General features: G+C 41.6%; 1 protein-coding gene across 13 annotated transcripts in view; it reads right to left on the bottom strand.

Annotated features, from left to right (window-relative positions):
* Nucleotides 1–16681, bottom strand: part of ELMO1 (engulfment and cell motility 1) — a 577880-nt gene that overhangs the window by 45910 nt on the left and 515289 nt on the right. For all 13 annotated transcript variants that reach the window (XM_077119672.1, XM_077119654.1, XM_077119621.1 and 10 more), the window contains one exon: nt 1193–1356. In XM_077119672.1, coding sequence (XP_076975787.1) covers nt 1193–1356 — 164 coding nt within the window. The remainder of the gene's footprint in view (nt 1–1192; nt 1357–16681) is intronic.

The following is a 16681-nucleotide window of genomic DNA, read 5'->3' as shown; positions in this document are numbered from 1 at the left end:
TCGATGCAAATGTACTAAGAAATGATGAATATGCAACTATGTGGTGATATTAAGAATTACTGATTGTATATGTAGAATGGAATGATATTTAAATGTTTTGTTTGTTAATTTTTAATTAATAAAAAAAAGTTAAAAAAAACAAAAAACAAACAAACAAACAAAAATCCTATGAAAAGGAACTGCTGTCTCCCTACTGTAGACCAACTACAGGTTTATAGTCATAAGGGTGATGCCAGTTCCTCTGATGCCAACCACAGTCAACTGGGCAAGGAGATGGTGACTCTCTCTCTTATTCTCTAGTTCTCCTCCCTCTCTCCCACTCCACTCATGCTTCTTATTAGAGCAAATGTTCCTATTGCTCTAATTATCAGTGGGTTTCATTCTGGCTGGGTCAGAGCATCTGGCCACTCAAAGTACACCCAACAAAGAATATAGATTCACGGGTGTCATGGTTAGGGACAGGTGTCAACTTGGCCAAGTTGTGGTACCTGTTCATCTGATTGGGCAAGCGCTGGCCTGTCTGTTGCAATGAGGACATTTCATAGGATTAGGTCATGATCACTTCAGCTACATCCACAGCTGATTCCATTTGTAATCAGCCAAAGGGGAGTGTCTTCTGCAATTAGTGATGCTAAATCCAATCATGGGAAGCCTTTTAAGGAGGACTCAGAGGAGACAGGTGGCATTCCTGCTTTGGCTGGTGAGCCTCTCCTGTGGAGTTCGTCCAGGCCATCCATTGGAGTCATCGGCTTCACAGCCTGCCCTGTGGATTTTGGACTCTGCGTTCCTACGGTCATGTGAGACACTTTCATAAATTTTATATTTGCAAGTGTTCCCTGTTGGTTCTGTTTCTCTAGAGAACCCTAACTAATACAACGGGCAAAAAAATTGTCCGAAGTTTTGGAAAGGTGCAATACTTTTTAGCTTCAAATCTCTCAGGAACTGGCTGTACCTGGGCCACTTCCTGGATTAGATTATTTCTGCCAGCACCTATCTCAACCTCTCACTTAGCCCTGTCCCTGTTCCTGTTCGGCCTCCACAAGTTGCTGCTGAAACTTCCCCAACTGAATTTACATCTTTTGGAATGTCTTTTGTTGGCCTTCCCTAAAGAGTTTACAACCCAGTCCAGCTGTGTGATAAGTTTTCATCAGTAATGGTAGGTCAGAGCCTTTGGGGAGATAGGGTAACTTACAAAATCGGGCGAGACTGGAAATCTTCCTGGTTCATCCTTTCAGACTGGCGGATTTTAAGGATCTCAGTGTAGCTCAGGTTCTGCAATTTGCACTTGAACTGGTCCAGGGAACTAGGCTTGGTTGTAAGTGCTCTCATAACCTGCTCCTTCACCACCTGCATTACCTGTAGATGAAAGGAAGACTGTAATTTTTCTGGGGCTGACCTTTCCCAGTCAGAAAACTCTTCCAAGATTGCATGGTTCCCCCATCCCTACTCCCAATCCCCTATGCATACACTCTCAGGCCGAACTTTGAACCTACTTTTACAAAGGGTAAACTTCCATTACACCTTCTTTTCATTTTCTCTTGTACGGCCTGAACCACAAGGAAGGAAATGGATTGACTAATATGGAAACGGGTGGGGAAGAAAAGCTTGGGGGGAGAGAAGTGTTCCATTTGGTGGAGATATTGTGTGGCTGCTGCTGAATGCATACTCAGGAATGGAAGAAGGCCAACCAACAGCTAGAAGCCCACATATTAATTATTCTGTTTCCAGGAGAAAATCACTGACAGACAGTTAACTGTGGAAGCTCAGTTGGCACCAATTCAAATGAATGTGAACAGATACCTATGCATACCCCTCCCAGATTGTTTTCCCATGTAGGTAGGCCCTGATCATACAAATTATGCCCTTAGAAATGATTATGTGATATTGTCTCTTTGACGGAGGCATAAAAAAAAAAAAGGTTTATTAAATTAGAACAAACATATCTCATTGGAAGCCCTAAGAAAAAAGAAGAATATGGTAATTTGCTACCACAGGACAAGTTTAGAGAGGGAAGCAATTAACCACTGCCTCTATTAATGTGGATTCATCTTTCTCAGAATATATAAAGCAAGAAAGGGCCTGAAAATACACAGATGTATCCCAGGGACTTGGGGTAATCTTGCTACTTCTTTTTTTTTTTTTTCATTAACACTTATTAATGTTTATAAGGTGCCTGGGAGGTGCCAGATACTATGGTAAGTGCTTAAATATGTTCTTTTCTCTTATCCACTCAATTCTGTGAGATAGATATTATCACCATCAATATTATGTTTCAAAACATTAAATAACTGGTTCACGATCATACAGCAGGTTGGAATGTGGCTGAGCTGGAATTTGAACCCAGGATTTTAAACACTTTGCTATGCTACCACCCATGCCACCATTCTTGGTGTCGCTGGTAACTTAAGGAAAAGACAAAATCACATATGTGCCTCTGCTATGTGTTAGATTTTGTGGCAGGCACTTTGCTATTCATCAACTTGTTTAATCGTTCCTTCACTATAGGGTAATAGGTGCTATGATCACTATTTTAGAGATAAGTAAACTTTATTTTACTTATTGAGAAAGGATTGATGGCTTGCCCAAGGTTACACATGTCTAGTGGAATTCGATGATGCCACATGGTCCAGTGTGGTGGATACAGCATACACTTGATGCGGAACAGCCCAGGGGTACCTCTTACCATTTATTATTGTGAATGTGATCCTGTATACTCCTTATACTAGGCCTCCACCCAGTTGTTCTTTTCAACAGTTCACGTATAGAAAGTACTCAACTGCTCAATGTCTAGTTCAGTCAAGATGCCATTTTCATGACATGTCATTTCACAGAGGCAACAGTTTTGTAGTATAGAGTAGACCATAGCAAACCAAGACTTCCACAACTGCCAGACAATGGCAAAATCTCATGGCTATAAATATCAGTAAGCCAAAATGTTCTCTGAACACTTGACACCTCCTTGTACTTGCTGAGCTTTGTTTAATGGTGGTGCAGATTGCAACAAAACCTGCTCACGTTTCTTTCTCCAAGTATAGGGCCCTCCTATCAATTGTCCTATTCACATCAGATCCCATCCAATGATCTTTAGGGGTCTAGAGGACACTGGGCAGCTGAAGAAGAAAGTGAATACTCTTTGCCAGTCAAACTGAACTGGCCTTTAGAAAAACCTGAGTGGGGCCATCAGGTCTCAGGGGAACCCACAGACTCATGAACCCCCAACTTAGGATGCCAGGCACCAGGGCTCTTCAGTTGTTGGCATACCCATCCCTTGCAGTGTACCATATTCTGCATCATCTGTGTGCACGTGATTCCAAATCAACCACATCTTTCTTTAAGCAATAGAAAATGGCTTATCTGAGGGTAAGATGAGCTACAGTTGACTGGAAGAAAAAGAAACCTATCTACTTTCAACTGGTACCAACACTCAATTTCCTTATATGTTTCTGCCTTTTAAGAATACAAGTCCACAATAAGAATATCCTCTACTAGGTAAGAGATTTGTATTTTATAGGGTATTCCTCAGAGGCAATACTTTATCATACACACAAAATATATTTTTGAAAAACTCCATGTTTAATAGGAATCTAAGGAAACTTCAGACAAAAACTTGAGGACAGACAGACCTATTCCACTCACACACAGATTTGCTTTATCTAGCAGTAGTCATCATTATTCTCTGAGGACCTCCCCATCACACCTGCCCTGTGAAGAACTGGTTGCTTTGTATGTGAAGGGTATAAAGGGAAATGGCTTCTGGACCATGGACTCATGGAAATATCCAGGGCCATGGTAGGCTGCTTCTTGTGATCTAACTCATCAAACTGGTTGTTAGCTTACTGTATTATTATTAGTCATACTGTATTGATGTAAGCTATTAACAAATATTTGCTTAAGAGGCATTATTTGCAAAATTAACACAACAAACGTTGCTGAATACCTACCATGTATTTGCACTGTGCTGGTCATGAGGAATTCAAAGATGAGTGAGATGTGGTCTTTGCTTTCTGTGAACTGATGGTCTAATAGGAGTGATAGACATGGGCAAAGAGGAAGTGCTGAAGCATTGCAGATGATGGACTAATGGATTTTTATTGGCAGATGGGAAGATATTTCAGAGAAGACATTTCATACAAGTTTTGAAGCAAAAACAGGTGTTCGCTGGTGTGGGAAGTGATGCATAACCTGGATACACACATTAGCCCCTTTAAACCTGGGTCACAATCTGAATTGGTACCAGTTACATAAGCATTTTTTTATGCTTCCAGCAAAAACTACATAAAGGAAAATTTCAAGTTGACCTTCTGTTTTTACTTGGGCAAACGCCCAAATTTGGGATGCTTGGCAAATTTTCAAACTGTGACCATCTCATATCATGCATTTTAAATGGTAGTTCAATTTTGTCCAGGCTGAACTACAATGCTTTATTATTTCATGTAAGGGGCACTATAAGAGCTGCTTCCCCCCCCTCATTTAAAGAGATCAGATTTGAACCAAGACAATAATGATTGTCTCCTAGTATCATCTGACCTTCTGGTGGGAGGAAGGACATGGGAGAAAGACAAAAACATAGCAGTTAGAATACTAGATATGGAAGAAACACTTTTTAAGTCTAATCAGACTAAAGCAGTGAAAGTTTTAGAGATATAGCTACTCCCTTCATTTTATACATGATGAAATACAAGCTCAGGGGGTCAGGTGATTTCCCCACTTCTTGTGTGTCATATGGGGCTATCACAGAGATGACAATCATCATACCACATCTACTTAGACAAAATGAACGGTCTAAGAAGAGGGCATGTGACCCAAACTGACCAATCAGCATTCTTCTCCCAAACTTCTCACTTGAAGATGAAGCATATTCCTTTTTCCTCAAATTGAGAAGTATAAAATTGTGATTTTTAATATGTGGTAGAATCTAAGATAGTGTGACTGATGCCAATGGAATCAGATAGAAGAAAGAAATGTGAGAGTGTTGGTAGTGTTTAAGACTCTTCTCAATCATAAAATCAGTTCAACCATTACATTTAGTGGCTTGGTTACATGAATCTTTTTTTTTCCTTCTTAAGATAATGTTGGTTTGAAGCTGTTATATAGCCCAGAAAAGGCCATGTTCTTTTAATCCATCCCTGTTGGTACAGATTTATTGTGGGTGGGACCTTTTGGTTCAATTGATATGTGACCCAGCCTATTCATGGTGGGTCTTAATCCTTTACCAGAGTTCTTTATGAGACAATAAAAGGCAGAAACACCAAGAGAGAGATTTTTACAGAGAGACGCCCTGGAGATACTAAGAGAGAACCCGCGGATGCTCAGAGAGAAGGCACCTGGAACTAGAAGCTGAAAGTTATGAAACCCTGGAGTGAAAGACCAGCAGACGTCATATGTGCCTTCTCATATGACAAAGGAATCCCGGATGCCAGCAACCTTTCTTCAGAGAAGATATTCTTCTCTTGATGCTTTAATTTGGATATTTTCATGGCTTTAGCACTTTAAATTTGTAAAATAATAAATAAATCCCCATTGCAAAAGCTGACCCATTTCTGGTGTATTGCATTCTGGCAGCTTTGGCAAACCGAAACAGGTGGTTTGACGGGATTCTAATCACTTGCAACCAAGAGTCCTAACAAATAAGTACACTGTAGTTCCAGAGGAGTACCAGCTGTAGAGCTGCATTTTCCTAAGCAGGAGGAGGAGAAAAGGGAAGCTGGATAGAAAGACCAAAGCTACTTCTATAAGAAAGTACTTTTTAAAAAGTCTTTCTTCACTTATATGCTTATACTTGTAACTTTGCATGGAAATCACAATAATCCCTTAAGTAGCATGGGAAGCGCTTCACATCATACTTTTATCTCATGCTTAAAATCCACTGTTAGAGCCTCAGTTCTCTAGCTTAAGATTTGGATTCCCACTAGATGCAAGAATCTATAAGTGAAACAATCTTTTCAAATGGCCATTGATCATTTATACTTCAGTTTAAAGAATATATAGTATCTTTCCTAGGAGCAGGTTGCTAGGGAAAAGGGAGCTAGATCATGAGCCTCCCTTCCCCCAGTCCCTTTATACCCATGAGCAGTGGGTGTAAAGAACAGGAGAGAAGTTGGTGGAGCCAAATACTGGCTTTGTGTACCTCACAATTCTGCTTGATACTGGCTCCAAGAAGTTCTGTGGTCCTTCTTTTATTTTTTTTACCTGTGTGCCAAGGAAAATAACCCCTAGGAAAGATGCCATTGATTTTTTGTTTGTTTGTTTAAGAAGACAAACCAGTATATAAATTAAATATTGCTCTGTGCTTTTACAAAGTCACTTCTACAAGGGTTTTAATTAATGGCTTAAAGTTTCAGCTAATGCTCCATGTGTTCAATTTAAATAAAGACTATCACAACCACCATCCTTAATCCTGTCCTCTTTGGAAAATATTAGAAAACCTTTTACCATTTGTTTGAAAAACTCACAGATGGTGTTATAGAGGCATCAGCAAATCAATGGAATTATAACTTCTCAGTTACAGAATGTGCTTTGTCACAGATATCAAAGAAACCATGTTCTCAGAATCCGCATTCACTGTAGGTATTGAATGATTATTCAAGCAATAGCTGAAGTGTGTCTGGCGATGTGTTTTGGGAGTCCTCCATGTGCATTCTTTTCTGTGATAAGGTCATAATTTGTAAAAGAAATGAGAGCTGTAGTTTTTGTCCCACAAGATTTTTGTATTTCAACTGGACATAAACTTTTGGCTTCTTGGAAGACTGGATTAAAGTTGTAAATGCTGGTGATCAAATGCGTGGAGTCAAGCACACTGTGCTCTTGGTATCACTTTTGCTAAATGTAAATGTGCTGCTGTGTTTTATTCCAAGACCTACTGATTCTATTCTATTCACTTCTCTGATTCTGGCTTTCTACCCACAATCTTTATCCATCATCATTCATTCACTCATCCAACGAATATTTACCACCCACCTACTTTGTACATGGCACTATTTGACATTCGAGACACTGTGCTAAATGGGCTCATGATCTGGGAAAGTGCATAGTACATCTATGTCCAGGCCTCACCCGAGGTAGGAAGTAAAAGCATTGTGGAGCAAGGGACAAGGCATTTACCCCAAAATATTTACTGAGCAGCTCTCAAGTGCTGGCAGGCTGAGAACCTAGCATCAGGCGGGGCTTGAGGAGAGCTGGGCACGTGGAGTTGGGCACGATGAGGTGCCAGGGAGGGGGTTGTTCTTGGTGAAAGAAACAATGTGAGCAAAGGCTTGGGGGGAGGATAGCCCAGCCTTGTTTGGGGACAATGTATCATGACCTTGTTTAGATGGAGAAATGAGATAGCACTGGGAGGTGTGTTTGGAAAGGCAGGTTGGGGGGCAGATGCAGGGTGCCTTTGACGGCTGAGATAGAAATTTGGGACTTTTTTTTTCTTTCTGTAACTATTGAGAAGTCACCAGAGGCTTTTGGGATATATGATGAAATTCAGTGCTAGGGAATATGTTGGACACATACGAAGGAGTCATTATTTCTGCTCTGATTGGAGTCAGGTGGGGACATCAGAGAAATCTGCATGGTTGAGGCAAAAAGTGTGTTGGGACTTGCAGGAGGAACAGGAATATTCATGCAGAGAGAATTCCAGGCAGAGGGACAAGTGACAACAAAAGCAGGGATGTAGGTCCTGTGTGCCTCAAGCATTAAAGAAAGTATACTTTTGGAATTTACATTAGTAGCAGGAGTACTGGCTGTAGCGTGGTTTCTCAACCTGCAGCATCTCACACACCCAACCTTGACTCCAGGCTGTCTGCTTCGTAGATCTGTGACCTCCCTCAAGATACCCAACCTCTCTGAGATGGATCTACACCATTTGTAAGATGGAAGTACTAAGCCTTTCGAATGCATCAGGCTCTAGTAAATGGATAACACCTTTCATGGTACATAGAGGATACTTAAGAAAAGTGAGTTTCCCTTCCTGAACCTTAGTTTTCTCTTTCTAGAATGGAATAATAATACTATAATTCACAGAGTATTTGTGAAAATTTAACAAGGCATTACATGCAAAGACCTGATATACTGCCTAGAACACAGCAGCACTTAGCAAATGTGGGTTCTCCTTCTCTCTCAGTTCTTATTACTTATGCTAGAGGCTTCTCCTGAAAATATTTTTGCCAGACCACATCTGCATCTCCTGGGAACTTGTTAGAAATGAAAACTCTCAGGTCCCACCCCAGAACCTATTAAATCAGAAACTCTGGCAGTGGGACCAACAATCCTGTTTTAACAGCTCTCCAGGTGTTTCTGAGGCAAATTTGAGAACCACCTATCTCAGGAACTAGCAGCACCATTTCTGAGCCTTCTCAGAAATCTACTGCCTACAAGGCAGTGAAGGTAGTTATTTGTGTATCTTTCTCCCCAACTAGACTGTAAGCTTTGGGAGGGCAGAATTGCTTCTGATTTGTTTTGTGGCCCATTGTGCTTGACATAATACCTTCCACACTGCAAGAATGACGGATACATTCAATGCCACGGATTTGTAGGCTCTCATCTTTCCTCTGTAGAATTAAATCACAGCAAATAAGTCCTTAACAGAATTATAAGACTGATGATATGCTTTCAAAGCATACCTTCACAGAGCCTAAAACATTAAGTGTGTGGTTTTGAGATGGCATCTTAAAAGGTTCCACATGCCCTTCTGGCTTCCTTCCAAGGCCACAGCTGAGCAGAGAGCTCAGGAGAAGCCCCACAGTATGCGCAATTGGACGCTGCCACTAAAAGTGGTCAGTACTCATGAAAAGGTACAATTTATTCCCAATCAGTGGTGCCTCCTTAAACCAATTTATTCTCATAATGAAGAGAAAGGGTTGTCTGGAGGAAGGCAGACACCAACACAGTCCACCTTAAAAATGACTTGTGTGGAAGAGTTTTTATTCCTGGGCCTCACAACCAGACCATTTATCTTCTCAGGAATATTCCTTACACAAAACACAATGAATAAAGTTCACAATGACCAAAACACTGGAGGACTTCTGCTCTGGAGATGGGTCTGGGGTAGGGAGGAGTCAAAGAGCTCATGCGTGGGAAGGATAAGTTCTCGAAGGCTGGAGATTGCTTTAGGGATCAGTACCCTATCTAGAATGTGGAGAGATGGCCTTGTCCAGAAAAAGTACTAAAACTTAGGGTAAAAATGAGTGACTTACGTGGCAGGGACAATTAGTGACCTAAAGGAAAGCTACAGAAATTTTTTCCCCCACAAAAGTGTTTAAAAACAGGTTAGCTTCTGAAAACTCAAGATGTTTTGTAGCTTTACTAGAGGTGGAGAGTGGACTACATACGCCAGTACATACAAATGGGAGTTTGTGCTGACGAGAGCCAAGAGTATGAAGAAGAGAGAAAACAAAGGTGTTTCCTGGGCTCAGAGAACAAAATTGGAGTTTTCTGTATTTCTCTTGGGGCCAGTGTGGAATAGAATGATGGTTAAAAAATTTCTTCTGTTAAGGATTGAGGGGAAGATAGTAAATATTTTCATCTTTGCAGGCCATATTGAGGAGTTGCACCTATTCAATCCTGCATGGCAGTGTCAAATCAGTTATAGGCTACACATAAATGAATGGGTATGGTTGTGTTCTAATAAGACTTCATTTACAAAAGCCATGTGGTGGGCCAGATTTGGCCTGTGGCTTAATTTGCCAACCCCTGGCAAAGAGGGAAAACACCTGGCCTCAGAGTTAGACTGCCCTCATTTCTAAGTCCAGCTCCATCACTCACTAGCTGGGTGACCCACCCCACTCCCAGCAAATCAGGGCTTAGCTTCCTTTAACCTTAGTTTCCCAAACTATAAAGTAGAGGTAATAATCTTTAGTCAGGATTAGAACATGCAGAGTTTTTGGAACACTGAACCCACCATTATGATGTTTCCTCTGAGTCACAGTTATAGAGACATCTTATTCAAAGAAAAAAAATTCTTCCTTGTAGCCTGCAAACAATCTGGCCAAATCTCTTGTGATGCCCTTGGGTGTTTATAGCATGTGCAGATCAACTCTAGATTATACTGTACTGGTTTGAAATTGCTATGTACCCCAGAAAAGCCATGCTCTTTCAATCCTAATCCAACATTGTGGGGGCAGACCTATTATTGGGTGGGACCTTTTGATAACTTTGTTTCCATAGAGATTTGACCCACCAAACTGTGGGTAGGACATTTTGATTGGATAAGAGATGTGACCCTGCCCATCCAAGGTGGGTTTTAATCCTTTTCATGGAGTCCTGTATGAAACTGACACAGAGGGAAGAAAAGTGAAACTAAGACACAGATATCAGGAGATGCAGAAGGAGCTAAGAGAGCTGTTTGAAACCAGAAGCAAGGAGAGAAAGAAAGTAGGTATCTCCATGTGACTTTCCATGTTAAAGAGACCCAATCAGGATTCTTGAGAGAAGGTATCCTCTTATTGATGCCTTAATTTGGACATTTTCACAGCCTTAGAATTATAATTGGAAACTTAATAAATCCGCTTTATAAAAGCCAATCCATTTCTGGCATATTGCATTCCAGCAGCTTGAGCAAATTGAAACAGTCATATTGAACAAAACTGATTCCAGAAGATAAAAAAAAAAAGTTGTTATATATATATATTTTAAAGCAGTATTCTAAACACTTATTCTGAATGGTTGCAGGGGACTTGGGAGATACTTTTGCCTGTCCTTGCTCCCTTCTGCCATGCCTCCTGCTGTGTTTCAACAGCACAAGCCCTTGGTGAGGTGCCCAGCCCTTCCAGGGCTCTGTGGGTTTAGGCTTAAAATAAATAACATAAAATGTTCTGAAATCACAGGGGGCCAGACGAACCAGTGTGCAAGCTTTGGCACCTCTCAATTTCATCATACGTTCCAAATTGTAAAAGATGGATTTGAAACAGTCTGTTCATTAATAAGTACAAAGAAGCTCCTCTGCATTTCACAAAGGACATGGCCTAATGTTGGTATCCAGTCATAATGAGAATCAGCAAGTGACTTAACTTCTCCCAGCCTTTTCCTTCAGTGTGTCTCTAACTGCCCTTTTAGCTCTAAGCTCTGATGGGCATGTGAAGTGGTGATGATAACCTAATTCAGAATCAAAGCCAGTGCCATGCTTGATATTGACAATGAAGTCACTGTCACTCCTTCTCTGTAAGATGGCATTTTAGAACAACACATGCTGGGCCTGTTGTGCATCACATCCAAAGTTAAGATATGCAGCCATGAGCTCAGAAAAAGAACAGTTTACTTCACAATGAAAGTTCCTATTGACTTTACTCCTCCAAAGTTAGAGTTCTGGGATGCAAACTGCTGACGACCCAAGACTTTTCTTTGGGAGTTTACTATATCTGTACTGATGGCCACAAAGCAACTCTGAGGGTGTCTTCAGTGGGTGTTAGGAAACTATGCAATAGCAATCAAAATAATAGAATCACTGGGGTACCTGCTTGTTCATCAAAGTCAGGAATTTTGCTCTGATGGTTGCAGTTGTGAGACATGGTATCATGTTGCCTCAACCTCTTGACTCTCCTTTACTTTTGTTTCCATGTAATTCTCATTGTTCTTTCTGTCCCATCAACCTTCCCTCATTTTCCCAACAGACTTCTGACTTCAATTCTATCCTCTCATCTCTCTTTACAGCTGGTTTATTGCCAAAATGCAAACCTAACTATATCTTTTACCTGATTCAAACCTACCATGGCTCAACCAAGCCTTAGGAAGGAAGACCTGCTTGTCTAAAGAGATGTACATGGCTTCCAACCCCTCTCTAGCACATACCTTCTTTCTTGACTCACCCCTCACATCTCATTACCTAGCCACACTGAGGTTCTTTTAATGCCTTGAACTTTACTCCTTTGCTTTCATTTGTGCCCTTCCCTCCACCTAGAGCACACTTCCTCCTGACACCTTTTGCTAATGCCTGCTTCTTCTTCAAGTCTAGGCTTAAAAGCTACCACCTCTGGCAAGCCTTCCCTGACCTGCCTTCCTTCCCCTAAAGTCCCTTATTCTCCCCTTATAGCACTGAATACACCATCATGTAATGAACTGTGTCCTACTTGTTCACTATTTATGTCCAGAGCCTGCAGAGTCCAATCACATATTACTTATTGAGAAACTGTTTAATTTAGTGAGTGGATAGCTCACCAAATGATTAAAAGAAAAGAAATTTCCTGCAGAATCAGTAGCTCCCAACCATCATTGTATAAACGTACCTTTGTCTGGGCCTCACCCCTAGAGATTCTGATTCATTTGGTCTTAGATGGGTTTTGGGCATTGGCCAAGTTTTATAAAGCTCTCGGGATGCTAATGCACAGCTAATGCTGAGGACTGACCCCTGGTGTAACTGACAAGGCCTGGAAAAGGTGGTCAGGAGAGAGGCTGCAAATCCAGGGAAAGGAGAGGAGGGACCTGTACCCTTCCCCCCAAAGTACCCAATTCAACTCACAGATAGCCCCAGGGAACTGAATCCTTAGCCCTTCACTACCTGTAGCTCCCCAAAGTCTTGGTCTGCAGGTACTAGTTGTGGTCGTGTGATGAGCAGTGTGTTCTACTGGGAACAGTCTGGGAGTTGTGCAATTTTCAGTCAGGAGGGGACTGTAGTACTACTGCCTGGGTGGCCTCTCACTGAGGCAACCTTAGCCACTGCCATGCTGTGAGGACCTGCCTTATGGATCAGGCAGGGATCAGTTTTGACAATTCCTTGTGTGTCCATCAAAGGTCAGTGTTCCCAGGCACGTCAGTGGTGCAGGGAAGCATCCTGCATGCCAACCGAGAGTGGGCAAACTTGGCAGCGGCAGGCAGCATCCAGGCAGGGGCCAGAGAACCCCAGGGAGGGCTATTATGAGACAGGTTATGAAAGGTGACTTTTCAAACCTTCCCTGAGAGCAAAACAGATGGCACTGAAGCAGATGGAAAGGAGAACCAGCTGCTGGAGAACTTTCGCTGGCTTTTAGCTGCTAATGAAATAGGAATCCAAAGGCAATGGGGGTGGGGGTGGGGAGGGGGAGTGGGAGCAAGCTCAGAAACCTTCAATCAACCACAGAGTCTGATCACAATCCAAACTGAGAGCTTACAGGGCTTTGGCGTTAGCTCCCAAAATAACTCATCACACAATGTCTGACCTCCGAGTTCAGCACAGGTGCTAACTGGGCGCATTCCCCATTCTGAAGACTTAGACCCACAGCATTAACTGCGCCCTTCTCAGGAAGAAGAATTTTCAATATTAGGCTTAAGCCATCTTTAGAGCCAGCAAAAATAATCCTTTCAACCAGCAATTCATCTTTAAAATCAACTAGTGCTGGGTTTGCTGAAGAACAACGGATATGGAGGAAACATTCTTCTCACTTTCTTTAGCATCTGCAGGAAGCCAATCCAACAGAGGAGACAGAAAAGTGAGGTCACTGCTCCCTCTTGCAGCCTACCATCAAGGGGAGAGAGATCAAGAGGCAAACATCCCTGGGACAAATCTTCCTTTCACTATTAAAACAGGGAGTCAAATTAAAACAGCAATCAGGCTGAATTTGCTGGTTAGGTAATTGAAGGCTCTAGTTGGACAAGAGGAAGCTATTTTCAATGTCTGACAAAGGCTGCCTCAGGCAAAGCCAAGTCGGCCTGAATCACATTAGTGGGTGGCATTTAAGCCACAGCTTTAAACAAACAACATGTCAAGCAAGTCAGTCAAAACCTGTGACCATGTGGAGCACAGAGGTCGAAACAAAGGCGCTGGTTTTCTTGCAAAGAACCTTTGAAATATTTTTTTTCTCCAGTGAAACGGCTACAAAGCTTTAAAAATTATGCTATTGTTGGGCTTCTAATGCCATTCACCACACTGAGCCATGCTTTGGTAAGCACGAGGATTGAAACAAAGTCTTTGCAGACCTTCGAAGATACAAAGAAAGACCCCAATGTCAGAAGCTGGGTCTCATCGTCTCCCACAGTTGCACAGCGACCATGGAGGAGTGTTCTTACAGACGTGCTGCCTGAAAGTGGGAATGACTTTCCTGGGAGTGCCCCACGAGCACAGGAAGAAGTTCAGTGAGGAAGAAACTGAGCCTGAAAGGATTTTTCTTGAAGTTACACAATCATGATGCCAAAATATGCTAAGAACGAGAGGGCTCATTGTCTTTGTGAATGGATAAATAGCAGCCATGAATAGCCTTTAAATGTTTTGTAATGTTTCCCAACCAATTTGAGCTCTACTCATGGTCCCTTCTTTGCTCCATCATTGGTAAGGTGTGAGAAAGGAGCCCATGCTAATTGTTCATGGGTTGCTCAACCCTGGTATGTCTCAACTTCTACAAATGGTGGCATTTTACCTAATAAACCTGTCTGTCTCTCTCTGTTTCCAGCATCCAATATCAGTTCCACAAATATCTGTGAAATGAATGATTGAAAGAATTAAAAGGAAGATGGAGTGAGGAATATCGGTATGCCTGGATAAATCAGCCTCAAACCACTCTAAATTAGCCACTATTTATAAATAAATAAACTGTCCTTGATTTCATATCAAGGGTAAAATCTAAAGCCCTCACATTTAGATCTCACACCATGTTTGGTATAAGCTGTTAAATGGTGACAAATGAAATGAGACAACCTGCCCCTCTGGAAAGGAGATCCAATAAACTTTTAAGCAGATTGCTCAAGCAAGATTGTAGGTGAGATGGGATGGGCAAAGCCAGGTCCGGCTCCCATGCTTTGCCAGCAGTCAAGGCTGTCGAACTCAGAGTAAACCTGAATTATGGTTTCAGTAAATCACTCTGGAAGGAGAGTGCAACTAAAGAGGAACTACTGATACAGGCTCCTCAGTTGACAGACGTGGCAGGGGAGAAGGTCTCTGAAGCTGAACTTACAATTAAGCAGAATCCACTGGGTTAAACTCTGTCAGAGAGACAGGAAAGCAATATACTCACCACTCCTTCTCCAAATGCTTTCACCTTTTTAGTATTCATCAGACTAACACATGATATTTTAAGTGCATTACTGTTTGTTGAGAAATTGTAAACATGACAGTATACATTTAGCTGGATTGGTAACAGAGTGACTTAAGAGCAAGTATATTTTGATTTTCAAAATATTATCTAATAAGTTATTTCCGAAGCTTAATATGTATATGTGCTCCTGTAATCACTCAGCTATCAAGCATCTAATCTGTTCTAGTCACCGAGCTAGGAACTGACAAACAAGGAAAATCAGACCCGGAACCCACCTGCGAACTCAGAGACAGTATGGAGAGGGGTGTGCAAACACATCATATCAGAGAAACTCAATAAGTACTAGCGTGGGTACAAGTTTATAATATAATTGGGAGGGCAGGGAAAACAAAGTGATTACTGAGCACACCACTTTTTTTGTGTGCATATAAACGTATTTCTGTTCTTACCCCATTGCTTCAACAACTGCACTTCTAATAGTGTATTAAAATTATTAATTCCATCCTCATCTCCCCAATAGAACTTTGAATCTTTTGAAGGAAGAGACTCTGCCTCATTTGTCATTTTAATATTAATGGATTTTAAAATCCCTCAAACTGGGAGAATTTCCCCCTTAGTCCAGTAAACCAAAGGTCAACTACACTGTATTTCTAAAGCTATGTGTTTTAAAGAAATGATTTCTGGTGAGCCTCTAACCTGTGATAGTTTTAAGCAGAGAGAAAAAGAGGGCTTATAACAGTAGCAATGATAGATTAACTCTGGTTAACACACTGCTATACCAATGTCCAGCTATATTTCTCCCAGATGATTGTAAATTGGGACACCTCATAAATCCCCAGCCTTTTTCTTTTTCATGGCCAGTTATTGCAGTGTCCCAGGGTAAAAGCACTTTCCAAACTAAAGTAATTGAGGGCCATTTATTATCCTTAAAGGGAAACATGTCAACCACCATATCCACGGAGCCCAGACAATTAAAGAGCCCAGAATGCTCTGATTCTGCAAAATCCTGAGAGTCACTTGGTGGTGTGGAGTCAATTAGCCCAAGGAAGATCTGAAATGATTCTCCACTCAATATGTCTTCCTTTCTGTCCATTTGCTCTACCTCTCACAGCTGGATGAAACCATGTTCCAACAGTTTTCTAATCTAATGTGCAGGGAGTTGTTCAAATCAGTTTGGCTTTAGTGAAAAGTAGTATAAGAAAGTGAGCATTGGAGCTGTTCAGAACTAGGTTTGACTCTTGGCTCCCTCCCACTTGCCATCCATATGTCACTGGGCACATTTCTGAACTTCTCTAGGCTTCAGATTCCCTATCTCTAAACTGGAGGTTACAGTATAGACCTTGCAGTGTGGTATAAGGATTAGAAGAAATAATGTTTGTATAGCAGCTTTTACAGTGCTGGACAGACATGATTGCTAGTGTTTACCATTATTCACCTATTGGGAGGGGTATAGGCAGTAACCTGGGAAAGAGAGATGTTCACCCTTACCTGCTAAGTAGAAGAGTCTGACTTGTGTCTTGCAGGAAGAGGTTGCAAATCCAAGATCTTTGAGCAGAAGAATGAAGTGATAAAGATGAATAAAGAAGCCAGGATAACTGGCAACTATCTGCCTCTACATCTTTCTTCTGGCATTGTCTCTTGCCTCTCTAGATTTTATCCCCCTAATTGGGTTTGGAAACCCTTGCAACTTTGGATTTGAGTATTTTGTATGGACAACTGAGAAAAAGAACTCTAAAGCATGGGGTGATGTATCTTGGGGA

This window comes from Tamandua tetradactyla, chromosome 1 (assembly GCF_023851605.1).
Source record: "Tamandua tetradactyla isolate mTamTet1 chromosome 1, mTamTet1.pri, whole genome shotgun sequence".
In the NCBI taxonomy this organism is placed as follows: Eukaryota; Metazoa; Chordata; class Mammalia; order Pilosa; family Myrmecophagidae; genus Tamandua; species Tamandua tetradactyla.
The sequence above is the reverse complement of the archived record's forward strand: the minus strand, read 5'-3'. Positions and strand labels throughout refer to the sequence as shown.